This window comes from Sapajus apella, unplaced genomic scaffold, assembly GCF_009761245.1.
Source record: "Sapajus apella isolate SASKATOON/1434 unplaced genomic scaffold, GSC_monkey_1.0 scaffold13, whole genome shotgun sequence".
Lineage (NCBI taxonomy): Eukaryota > Metazoa > Chordata > Mammalia > Primates > Cebidae > Sapajus > Sapajus apella.
Window position 1 is genome coordinate 14,146,422 of NW_022436953.1, and position 12,806 is coordinate 14,159,227.

Below are 12,806 nucleotides of genomic sequence, written 5' to 3' on the forward strand. Positions count from 1 at the left end.
GCTGTTATTTCACCTTGTCAGAAACTGAGATACCTCAGTCCTGGGATCTGTGTCTGCACCAAGGCCAGATCATCCTAACTTTCCTATGGGTCATGAATAACTGCCTTAAGAAAACGCTCACCATCCTAAAATCATTAGACATAAAGAAACCTTAAATGTCTCATCTGACCCTTCCATTTCACAGATGAGAAAACTGAGGTCGATAGGGTGACATGAACTCAATAAGATGTAGAGTCACTGGTCTACATTGAGCAGAGCTTTTGGTCTGCTTATAACGAACACAGTCCTCTCCCTCACTGGTCCACACTGCCTCTCCAGTTTAATGTGGACTTCTAGTGTTTGGCTTAAATCACATCAGTTATGATGTCTAGGTTAATCATCATATAACTCTAGAAAAAGTCCAACTATTTTGATTAAGAATTTTAATTCTTTAAAATTAATCCAAAATTCTTTCATTTCAAATTGGCTTGAATTTTATAACTTTGTACATTTAATAGAAAAAAATCTCAGTGATGTAAACTGCTGAAAAGAAAATTCACAGACCATAGGGATCACTCCTGGGACGTGGGTTTCATCCCAACATCATGTAGCTCAGGCACTAATTGCCCCTCAGATGCACACACTGAAATTGCATTTTCTTCAGATTTAGTTAAAAGGAAAAACGTGACAAGGAGTCTGTTTTTTGAATATTTTAAAATTTCATACTTGATGTGGTTGGTGATGTTTACATAATTTTGTCAGTGTTCAAAAACTGAATCTAATCCACATTCTCTGCAGAGCTTCATCTTTCAAAGCACTGTAGCAATACACAGGGAACATTTAGCCAGGAAAGGAAAGGAGAACACACAGCTATTATCTACATACTTATATACATGGAGCAGGCGTGTCCATGGATACAAACTTTGTGTGTGTGTGTGTGTGTGTGTGTGTGTGTGTGTGGACTTTTTTTGAGACAGAGTCTGGCTCTGTCATCCAGGCTGGAGTGCAGTGGTATGATCTCAGTGATTCTCCTGCCTCAGCCTCCCAAATAGCTGGGGCTACAGGTGACCACCACCACACCCAGCTAATTTTTTGTATTTTTAATAGAGACTGGGTTTCACCATGTTAGCCAGGATGGTCTCGATCTCTTGACCTCATGATCTGCCAGCCTCAGCATCCCAAAGTGCTGGGATTACAGGAGTGAGCCACTGCGCCCAGCCTAATTTTTGTATTTTGTTAGTAGAGAGTAGATTTTGCCTTGTTGGCCAGGCTGATCTAGAACTGCTGACCTCAAGTGATCCGCCCGCCTCAGCCTCCCAAAGAGCTGGGACTGCAGACATGAACCACTATGTCCAGCCCATGGATAGAAATGTTTATTGGTTCCACACACCTACCATGTGCCAGGTATTGTGATGTGGCATGGGACACATTTGAAGTTCCTACCTTTGAATGATCATGCGACAGTGAGGAAGTCAGACAAGTGCTTCAGTAGACAATTATGAGAGCAGGTGGTGGAGTTAGAAGAGCGTACAATTGAGGCTAAAGGAGTAGCAGGGCATTCTGAGGATCACAGAAGGGACACCAGTGCACACTGGATGGGAGCAGAAACCAGAGAAGGCTGCCTGGAGGAGGTGTCCTGTGAATTGCATTTCAAAGGATGGTAGATATCCAGGTGTGCAGGGGAGTAGGGATGAGGTTGTGCAGGGAGAGGGGCCAGTATATGCCAAGGCATCAATGCTTGTGGTACATTGTCTTTCACTGGGGCAGGGTTGATCTATTAATCCCTATATATTTCCTTTGTGTGTATAAACATTAGCAATTTGGTTTCTGGGAGAACTTTGTATAGCAGTTTTAAAATATATGTTTCAAAAAGCTCATTTTTTCCATTACTGAAGACCCAAATGTTCCTAAGAAAATTTTCTCAGTTGAGAAGTCACCAGATTTTACGTTACCGAGAAAATGGAAAGATCTCCCCTAACCCCAGAAGTCAAACCAGCTTCCTCAATTTGAGACTGCACAAAACCAATTAATTTTTGCCCAGTGTGGATTTTCTAAATAATTGTGTCTCAGACAAACCAACTCCTGTCCTAAATGGATTTGAGCTGCCTTTCACTCTGAAAGCTGTGGGTCCATCTGGGAAATGTCTTTGTAGAGGAGAGAATTTTATAATAAAGTATTTTTGGCATTGCATTTACTAAATCTTCAGGGATATAGGTAGGAGAGCCTCTGCGCTGAACTGACTGCCCAGCAGAACAAGGTTAGAGGAAATGAAATTATTTCATGCTGGCTGGCCTGCAACACATACCTCTGAACGAAGCCGTATAAGTCATGGGCTGCATAACGATGTTCTGGTCAACAACAGACGACATATACAATGGTGGTCCCATAAGGTTATAATACTGCACTTTTACTGTACTTGTCTAGGTTTAAACATGTTTAGATATGCACAAATACTCACCATTGTGTTCCAGCTGCCTCCAGTATTCAGTACAGGAACATGCTGTGCAAGTTTGTAGCCTAGGAGCAATGGGGTATATCGTATAGCCTAGGTCTGAAGTAGGCTATACCGTTTGGTTTGTGTAAGCACAGTCTATGATGTTCACGTGACAAAGCTGCCCAACAACATTTCTCAAGATGTGTCTCCATTGTTAAGCGGCACATGACCGTATAGATAACAACGGTTTCTTTAAAAGCATTCCCAGGAGTGGCCAGGTGTGGAAAGAGCTTAATTTCTGAGCAGTGATAATGATAGTTAATATTATTATCATGCTTTGAAGAACACCTGCACATCGTTTCATCTTTACAGTGAGTGGAACAGACATGACAATCTCCATTTGACAGATGAGGAAATTAAACCTTAGAGTCATCAGATTTCAAAGGGGAAGGGACCTTGGAGATCCTTTCATCCAGCTTTCTCATTTTACAAAAAAAAAAAAAACAACCTCTTTGAGATCAGGGAAAGTAACTGACCCAGGATCCCACAGGGAGTAAATAAGGGCTGTTGGGCCAGGCCCAGGTCTTCTGATTTCTAGCTCCATGATTTTTCACTCCATCACTCTGCTGTCAACCTTCAGTGCGTTAGAGGAAACTTGGTAGGTTAGGCATTTGTTCTTAAGGAGAAATTCTGTTGATATCAGTCCGTGCGCTATTTTGTAAACACACACGTGTAGAAAAAGTCCGTTATTTTTCTGCTGTACCTATATGTAGATACAAACAGATAGATATACACACCACATGTGGATCTCACTGGGGAGATGTGGGTGGGACTGGGCTTAGTCTCAAAGGGGACTTCAACTTGATCTGTCAAATATTCTTGTATTTAAAAAATTGGAAGCAAAATGACCATTACAGGAGCGTTTGTTCATTTTGAATAAGGGGCGGTGAATTCATAGGTGTTTGTTTTATTCTTCATATTTCTGTATTTTAAAGATTTCAAAAGAAAACAAATATGGATATTAAAAATGAATTCTTACCTACAATACCATACCCTCATTTTATAAAAATAAAGAATATTTTGGCTGGGCGCAGTGGCTCACGCCTGTAATCCAAGCACTTTAGAGGCCAAGATGGGCGGATCACCTGAGGTCGGGAGTTCAAGACCAGCCTGACTAGCATGGTGAAACCCCATCTTTATTAAAAAAAAAAAAAAAAAGAAGAATATTTTAAAGAAAGAAAAATAGTTGAAAAGGAAGGAAAGAAAACTATACTATGGTTCTCATCAGTTAACATTAATCCTCTCTTTGCTTTAAGTCTTTCCTGTTTGACACTAGCAGAATGGGTATTGTTTTTTCTGCATTTGCTTCAGGATCAGTTCTCTTTGGCAGGTATTGAGCCCTTCTAATAAGTCCAGCAGGAAAAGCAGGCCTCTCTTGTCAGCCCTAAACCCACCAGCTGCCCTGCTGTGACTGCACAGTCCCCTGGTTCTGGGAATATGCTCTGCCTGATAAGGAGGTACAGAGCATGATGGACTGAAAGCCTGAGGAACTAATACTAAACATGTTAGTTAAACTCATGCCCAAAGGAAGTAGGCCCAGAAACGTGGTTTTGGGAGCTCGCTTTAACGAATGTGTAAACAGAAGATAGGATATTGGCCTTCCAGTTTAAAAACCCTTCTTCAAGTCCCAGTCAAGTCCCTTATTCACTAGGTCACTTCACACGGTTCATCTGATCTTGTTTTGGTCTCAATCTTCTTGCTATAGACTGGAAATGGTCATACAGTATTTGACTTAGCTATCTATATGTTGTTCTGGAGATGAGACAGCTAATGAAGTGAGAAAACTTGTTAACACACCAACTGAAAAACACAACAAAAGAGAGATGATTGGATTATTATTGCTGTTATGAATCAGTCCAAGAGGTGTCATGGTGATATGAATCATCATATGGTAATGTTATGGCTAAGGCCCAAACACAGAATGGCAGCATTGACCCAGTAATCTCTAAATTAGTCACAGAGGCCAAGCTGGTGAAGATCCAGTAGCACTACTGTTATCAAGAAAGAGCATTATCCGAAAAGCGTGTGGCCTCACTCTTCTCTTTGCAAAGAGAAATTCACCTGGTGTATGTTGATAGGCATATATTGCACCACAGCCACTCCATCAGCCCTGAGGACAGAGGAGGCCTGCATTCCAGCCCCAACTCTTCTCTGTCTAGGCTTGTGACTTGGGCTGATTCACATAGGACACCAACTTCATTGGCTTTCACTTTTTTTTTTTGTCTGTAGAACGAGAAGTTAAACTAAATTGTCTCTAAGGCCTCACCTTGCTCTTAAAATTTGTGATCATTAGCTAGAGTTTGAACTTTACCCCCAATATGACTGTTGTATTATCACTGTCACCTTTGTAACCTGGCATTCAGGGACTGCCCCCTCTGGTTGGTGTCCTGACCTAGCTTCTGGAATCATTATAGCAAGCTGAGAATTTTTGTTCTAGAAAAGACGAATGTTAAAAAGAAATTCCCACCTACAAGACCAAAAATAAGGAATATTTTAAAGAAAAATAAAAGGCTCAGAAGGAAGGAAAACTGTAATGTCATTCTCGTTAGTTAAGTTTACCTTAATCATCTCTTTAAGTCTTTCCTCTGTTGACACTAGCAGAATGTGTCATAAAGACATGGAAAGATCATAAATTCTCAACTCTAAAGATCTGACCTTGAGCATTGCATTTATTTGACCACACCTTTATAGTGTGGTCAAACCTGAAAAACATTTTCTTGCCTGGTCATGAGCCCTCTCACCTTGATTACTTTCTATATTTTAGCGTAAAAGAAGAAATGGCACATTCACCACTCAGCCAGTTGCACTGGAAATGAATTTGGATTCCTGAACTGGTTATCTTGGAAGATATCGTGCTTATTGCAAATGTGGCCGGTTGCATCCCAGAGCACTACCATGCTCGGGGCCGTGGTTCTTTGGTTCCTGCTTCTGGATGGCTGGGCATTACCAGGAGGGAGCCAGCTGATGCATCTATGCACATTCACTCTACTGCACTTCATTGTGTCATTCCATAGCCCCTTAAGTCTTGGTTCACCAAGTAGATGTTAAGGCTCTCTCGGATCCCTCAAGCCCCATCCCCATGCCTGCTCCCTCCTCTCTTAGCAGTTGCCCACTCTTTATCTTCTAATCCTCTTTCCTCCTTACGATGATGATAGTGACCCTGTAGCTCCAACTAATGGGTCCTCACAGTCAGTCCACTCCTGCAGAGGAAACTGGAAGGTGACCAGGAACCTTCAAGTCAATGTGGGCCACAGAAAAAGACCGTCTTTAAATGATGGTTAAATGCAGTGGTTTATGTAGGTTGACGTTCTTTAAGCAAATAAAGGAAATCCATTGCTTCATGTTTATAAAAGTTCAGAGTAGATTCAGGAGAAGCTGGCTCAAGGCATTTCTAGGAGGTCATCAAGGAGCTGCCTGTACCCCGTCTTCAGGCCAGCATCTTCTGAGTTGGCTTTATTCTCAAGCAGGCTCTCATTAAGTGATGGCTTAACAACAATGTAGCAGCCTTGGCATGACAGAGAATCATGCCTGATAGCTCCAGCAAAGGATCAGAGCCAATTACTGTGGCCAGGGGGATGTGGTTCTTAGACTGGCCAGGTCTGAGACACATTGCAAAGGCCCCTATTTGTGCAGAATTGGCCCTTGACTAAATTCCCAAAGGGTTTTGGATGTTTGGTCATATGGTCTGTACCCTGGGGGGATCAACTCATACCAGCAAGATCCAATCAGCCCCCACACTTACCACCGCCTTTCTAGCCGAAGCCACTTTGGCATCTAATTGTTTTGGGAATTGTGTTGGTTTTCTATTGCTGCTGTAACAAATTGCCACAAATTTCATGGCTTATAACAACATAAATATATTATCTTACAGTTCTGGTGGCCAGAAGTCCAAAACCAGCCTCACTGGACTACAGTGAATGTGTTAGTTCCTTCTGGAGGCTCTAAGGGACAATCTTTTTCCTTGTCTTTCCTGGTTTCTAAGAGGTGGCCTCCATTTCTTTGGCTCATGGCCCCTTCCTCCATCTTCAAAGCCAGCAGCAAAGCATCTTCTCTCCTCTCTGACTTCTGTTTCCATCCTTATATCTTCTCATCAACTCTGATCCTCCTGCCGCCGTCTTAGAAGGACTCCTGTGATTACATTGGGCATACCCAATTAAATTCAGATAATCTTCCCATCTCAAGATATTTAATTCAATCACATCTACAAAGTCCCCTTTTACCATGTAAGGTAACATATTCACAGCCTCTGTGGGTTAGAATGAGAAGATTTTCAGGGGATCATTATTCAGCCTACTGCAGGGATTATCCACTCAATTTCAAAACCTGGACTTAGAGAAAGAGTGTACTGAAGCTCCTGCATTGGAGTGGGGAATTGTAGATAGTCCCTTAGGAAGGTGACTTTGTTACCTGCTTGTAGGTTTAGTTATTTACAACAGCAAAATTTATTTGCCTCTTAGGTGTATTTAGATTGTCCTTTCTGAGCTGTTTGTGGGTCTTTATCCACAGAATTGTGCACTCATAAAAGAGGTTTCCATGTCACCTCAAAGCCACCAGGTTCTTATGAGCCATACCCATTATCTTCCTTCTTCATTTTGTTTATGGCAATTACTTTGTGCCCACTAAGTGGGAAGCAGTGTGCTGAGGAAATACAAGATTCTCCAAGGCATACTCCGTTCTCTTGTGGAACTTATGTCTAATGGAGTAGAAAGGCACACACGCAATTATTTTTAACCCAACGTGCAGGATGTGCTAAGTGATATAAAAGTGACAAACCAAGGAGTGGGAAGACAGCAGGGACATCAGGCCAAGCCCCCAGGGGCATTAGATCATGCACCCCAATTTTTGGTTCAGAAATATGATCACTAAGGGGCCAGGCGTGGTGGCTCACACCTGTAATCCCAGCACTTTGGGAGGCTGAGGCGGGTGGATCACGAGGTCAAGAGATCGAGACCATCCTGGTCAACATGGTGAAACCCCGTCTCTACTAAAAAGACAAAAAATTAGCTGGGCATGGTAGCATGTGCCTGCAATCCCCGCTACTCAGGAGGCTGAGGCAGGAGAATTGCCTGAATCCAGGAGGCGGAGGTTGTGGTGAGCCAAGATAGCGCCATTGCACTCCAGCCTGGGTAACAAGAGCAAAACTCTGTCTTAAAAAAAAAAAAAAGAAATATGATCACTGTATGCACCTGAATTTCAGTTTATTAACTATTGCAAGCTAAGAATTTTAGGGCTTAAAAAATAGTATGATATATTTTTTCTTCTAGGTGTTTGGATCAAAATAGGTGCTCAGCTCTGATGATTCAAGTGAAATTTCTTCTACTCAAAGTTGACTAAAGTTGGGGACAATGAAAATTTGCTAGCCAAAGTAAAAATTAGGAAGAAGACCTGGTTAGTTTTCTTATTTTGTGCAGAATCTGAATGGGTTAACTTCTGTAACCTAGGTCATACTTTTAAAAGGACAGATTTCCCATGGCTGACCTGCAAATACCCAGCGTGGCTGGCTTTCCTAGTTGGACAGATAGCTCTTTCTCACGTGTCCTTTCAGGGGTGAGGGGAATCTCTACTCAGAGCTCCCTCCGGCCCAGAATGCAATTTTAGAAAATACAGCTGACTTCTCTGGGAAAAACAAAACCAACCTTGTCTTACTCTGGTCATGGAAACCAACTTGGCACCTCATTATCGCCTTGTTAGCAAGAACAGGCTGCATGATAGACAAACCTGGGAGGAAGAGTTGGCCCTGTGTGGGCAGGGTTTTGAGTTAAGCTTAATTGCTCTTCTAAAGCTCAGCTACTTAATACTACACAAGTCGAAATCTATCATCAGACTCTTGACCATCCATCCTCCTCTTCCTTCCGTATTCGTGCCGACATAGACATTGGTGCGTCCCCATTCTGCTGCTGTTGAATTTGTGCTGGCCACCCAGGGACCCCAAGGCTCCTTTGCAGCCAGCACGACTCCCCAAAGGAGAACAAGGCTGTACCTACCTTTAACCTTGAGCGCCCCCTGCCCCCGTATTTTGAAATGTGCCAGCCTGTTTTGTCCTTGGAACATAGCAGGGCTGCTGGCTGGGGAAGGTGGTGTCACTTTTTAACAACTTATAGGCAATTTTTTATTTGTCATGCAAATGAGAGAGAATAACAAAGGCATTTTTATCTGGCTCTCGAATGTGCTTTGTACTTACACTGAAATGTGAGTATGCCTGATGTTCTGGGAACTCCCTTCCAATAAGACAGTGTGGCAGCCCATGTCGCTTGCCATGTCTCCCTTTTCCTCCCCACCTGAGCTATCCCCGAGCTTCTCTCATTTTTGTTTCATTGTCATTGGATTTTTACTGAACAGGGCCTGTGATAGCAGAGACTAAGGTGTCCCCGTTATGCCGCGTCTACCCCGCGCTGCCTAAGCATGCTTACTGTACAGCATGAATTATCTATGGCAACCCCAATTTCCAATTTTCCAGTCCCCTTCTTCCCATTCAAATGTCCTAGAATTCCAGTTCATCAACATTCTGAACATATTTCCTGATGACACTCACTTTTCAGAGGGGAATTTAAAACCTAGAAAATATGGTCTTAACCAAAGAGCCCTGCCTGTGGTAACCACATATCCCAGACGTTCTGGGAAATTCTGTCCAGTTTCCAGACCATGCATGCTGAGTTTTGGATAGGTCACATGAAAGACACATGTCAGACGGACACCCTTTCTACAGTAAGATTCAGTGAGAGTCTACCACTGCCACTACCTCAGATTCAGATTTTTTGACTTGTGATTTTTTGGTGATTCCTTATGTTAGTTGGGTTTGAGAGCTCAGTTGAAGGAAACTGTGATATTGTGATATTTGGTCTTCATCAGGTTTCCTAGCATACAACTTCAAAAGTCTTTGGAATCATGTAACTATCTTTTTGTATGCTAATGGGTTGACAAATGTCTGGCAGTCCCTTAGGGCCTCTTTAGGATGGGGTCTGGTTACCGGAAAGACCGTGGCAGGATTGAAGGGTTGGGACTTTTAGCCCCACCCCTAATCTCGGGGAAGGGGAGAGGAGCTGAAGGTAGAGTTGATCACCAATGACCAATAATTTAATCAATTATGCCTGTGTAATGAAACCTCCATAAAAACCCAGGAAGGACTGGGATGTGTGGAGGGAGAGGGGAGTCCCCAGGAGGACAGGGGAGCTCTGCGCCCCTTCCCACATCCTTTGCCCTGTGCACCTCTTCCATCTGGTGTTCATTGGTATCCTTTTCAAATGTCCTTTCGAATAAGCCAATAAGACTAAGTGTCTCCCTGAGTTCTGGGAGCCTCTCTAGCAAATTAGTCTAACTCTAATTTATAGCCAGTTGATCGGAAGTACGAGTAAAACAACCTGGGGCTTGTGATTGACATCCCAAGTTGGGGGACAGTGTTATGGGGCTGAGCTGTCAATCTGTGGGATCTGACGCTTTCTCCAGGTAGATGGTATCAGAATTGAATTGGAGGACACCCAGCTGGGGTCCACTGCAGAACTGGTTGCTTGCCTGGTGTGTGGACAAAACCTCCTACACATCTAGTGTCAGAAATGATTCGTGTTGTGAGAGTATAGGAGATGCTGAATTTGTTTGTTCCTGTATTCACACAGGAAGACAATTCATGTTGCTTTTGGATGTGAAATGAAGACAAGGATGAAAATGTGTTTGGCAAAAATGTAAACACTATTCATTCTGTATGCAATTGTGAAGCCTGCACTTTTCACTTAACGTTAGAGCATATAGATCTTCTCATGTCATTAAACCACTTTAATGGTTTTTGTTTTTTGTAACAGAGACCTTGGCAAATTCAAGATAGTGTTTACCATTGGTAATGATGGGGAAGGGTGAGGTGGGGAGAGCTGGTAACCAAGGGAGATTTATGGTGTTGGAATGTTTTCCATCTTAAGCTTGGTGCTGGGTACCCTTTTTTGAATGTCCTAAATGTTGCATAATAAAGTAGAAATGAAAACATCAATAGTAAATCATTACTTAATATTTTATTGTGTTGCTGTATTATAATTTCCTCAGCTCAAATCCCATCTCCCTGTTGTTGGATTTTTGTAATTTTCAACTTTGAACTCTTAAATAATATAGCATTGAGCATCTTTGGGTATCAATTTTTGTCTGCATTTGAGCTCATTTTCTCAGTTGAAAGTTATCGTATTGAATTCTAGGGCCAAAGACTATGGCTTAAGAAATGCGTTTTATCAGATGATCCTTTAACAAAGCTGTATGAGTTGCTTATCGTCGACATTGTGCCTAGTCCACTCTCTCCAACACCGAGCGCCATTTTTAAAAATTGCTATTTTGCTAGGCAAATATTTGTTTTGAATGGTTTTAGTTTATGTTTCTACTTACCAGTGAGATTGAACATTTTTCTGTTGGAGTTTTTTAAAAAAATGTGAGCACAGGTTTTGCAGATTCACTTGTATGTGGGACCTGTATGGGAAGGTCTTGTTTATGTGGGAGGGGGGAGCACAGATAATGAAGAACAGTCCCTTGCCCCCCTCGTTGAAAACCAGCTGTGCATCTAGACCTCTGTCTTCCCACAGTGCTGCCAAGCTCCTGGACAAGAACCCATTCTCGGTCAGTAACCCGAACCCTCTGCTTCCTTCACCTGCCAGCCTCCAACTGGCTCAACTGCAGGCCCAGCTCACCCTCCACCGGCTGAAGCTGGCACAGACAGCTGTCACCAACAACACTGCGGCTGCCACAGTCCTGAACCAAGTCCTCTCCAAAGTGGCCATGTCCCAGCCTCTCTTCAATCAACTGAGGCATCCGTCTGTGATCAGTGCCCCTCATGGCCATGCTGGGGTGCCCCAACATGCTGCAACTATACCCAGTACCCGGTTTCCCTCTAATGCAATTGCCTTTTCACCCCCCAGCCAGACACGAGGCCCAGGACCCTCCATGAACCTTCCCAGCCAGCCTCCCAATGCTGTGGTGATGCATCCTTTCACTGGGGTGATGCCTCAGACCCCTGGCCAGCCAGCAGTCATCTTGGGCATTGGGAAGACCGGGCCTGCTCCGGCGACAGCAGGATTCTATGAATATGGCAAAGCTGGGTCTGGCCAGACGTATGGCCCTGAAACAGATGGTCAGCCCAGCTTCCTGCCAGCCTCAGCCTCAACCTCGGGTGGTATGACTTATGAAGGGCACTACGGTCACACAGGGCAAGATGGTCAAGCTGCCTTTTCCAAAGATTTTTATGGACCCAACTCCCAAGGGTCCCATGTGGCTGGTGGATTTCCAGCTGAGCAGGCTGGGGGCCTGAAAAGCGAGGTCGGGCCATTGCTGCAGGGCACAAACAGTCAATGGGAGAGCCCCCATGGATTCTCGGGCCAGAGCAAGCCTGATCTTACAGCAGGTCCCGTGTGGCCTCCACCCCGCAGCCAGCCCTATGAGCTGTATGACCCCGAGGAACCAACCTCAGACAGGACGACTCCTTCCTTCGGGGGTCGGCTTAACAACAGCAAACAGGGTTTTATCAGTGCTGGGCGGAGGGCCAAGGAGGAACAGGCCTTGCTGTCTGCGAGGCCCCTGCAGGCTCAAGAGCTGAACGACTTTCACGGTGTGGCCCCCCTCCACTTGCCGCATATCTGTAGCATCTGTGACAAGAAGGTGTTTGATTTGAAGGTGAGTTGTCCAAGACAGGCTGGGAGCCGCAGCTGGGAGCCCGGCAGGCTTTTCCCCACGACCCAACTCATGCTGCCAGTGGGCAAGGAACGGTTGCATTGGGATAACAGAATTTTGCCATCAGTATTCTTGATTAAAATCATAGAAATTAGGACCCAAAGGAATTTCAGAAATGTTTCAGGACCGGTCCCTTGCTTGAAGGTGAGTCAGAGATCCTTACACACTTTTTATAGATGAGAAAGCTGAGGCTGAGTGGGGGAGCAAAGGATCCCACCACCTGGGTTGCAGAGACGGGGCTCAGGAACTTGAGTTTCCTGCCTTCTCGTGGAGGGCTTTTCTGCCGTGGTATGCTTGGAAGCTACTGCCCCTTGAGTACCCATACTGTAGTGAGTTAGAAAGGAAAAAGAGCAGAATTTTGGATCGGGGAACAGATGACTTCTCACTTGGAACCTAGACAAATTATTATAGAGAGCCTTGGCTTCCCCATCTGCAGAATGGAGATAGAGCCTCGTGACACCTTCCCGGTGGTTGGAAGATGCTTTGAGTTGCTGCACACAGAGGTGTATGATAGTATAATTTTCCCCAAAAAACGTATTGCAGATGCAGTGAAATATTTTGAAGTGATAAAAATTATACCAATTACCATATATTAAACACTTTCTGTGTGCCAGCAGTAACTCATGTGAGGTAGATACTA

General features: G+C 43.9%; 1 protein-coding gene across 5 annotated transcripts in view; it reads left to right on the forward strand.

Annotated features, from left to right (window-relative positions):
* RBM20 (RNA binding motif protein 20) overlaps positions 1–12,806 on the forward strand; it is a 204,789-nt gene that overhangs the window by 136,066 nt on the left and 55,917 nt on the right. For 4 of the 5 annotated variants that reach the window (XR_004269967.1, XM_032281593.1, XM_032281592.1 and 1 more), the window contains exon 2: positions 11,026–12,109. Coding sequence is in view for 4 of the 5 variants with exons in the window: in XM_032281593.1 (XP_032137484.1) it covers positions 11,026–12,109 (1,084 nt within the window). In the remaining variant the exon portion in view is untranslated. The remainder of the gene's footprint in view (positions 1–11,025; positions 12,110–12,806) is intronic. The other variant, XM_032281595.1, reaches the window with a different exon arrangement.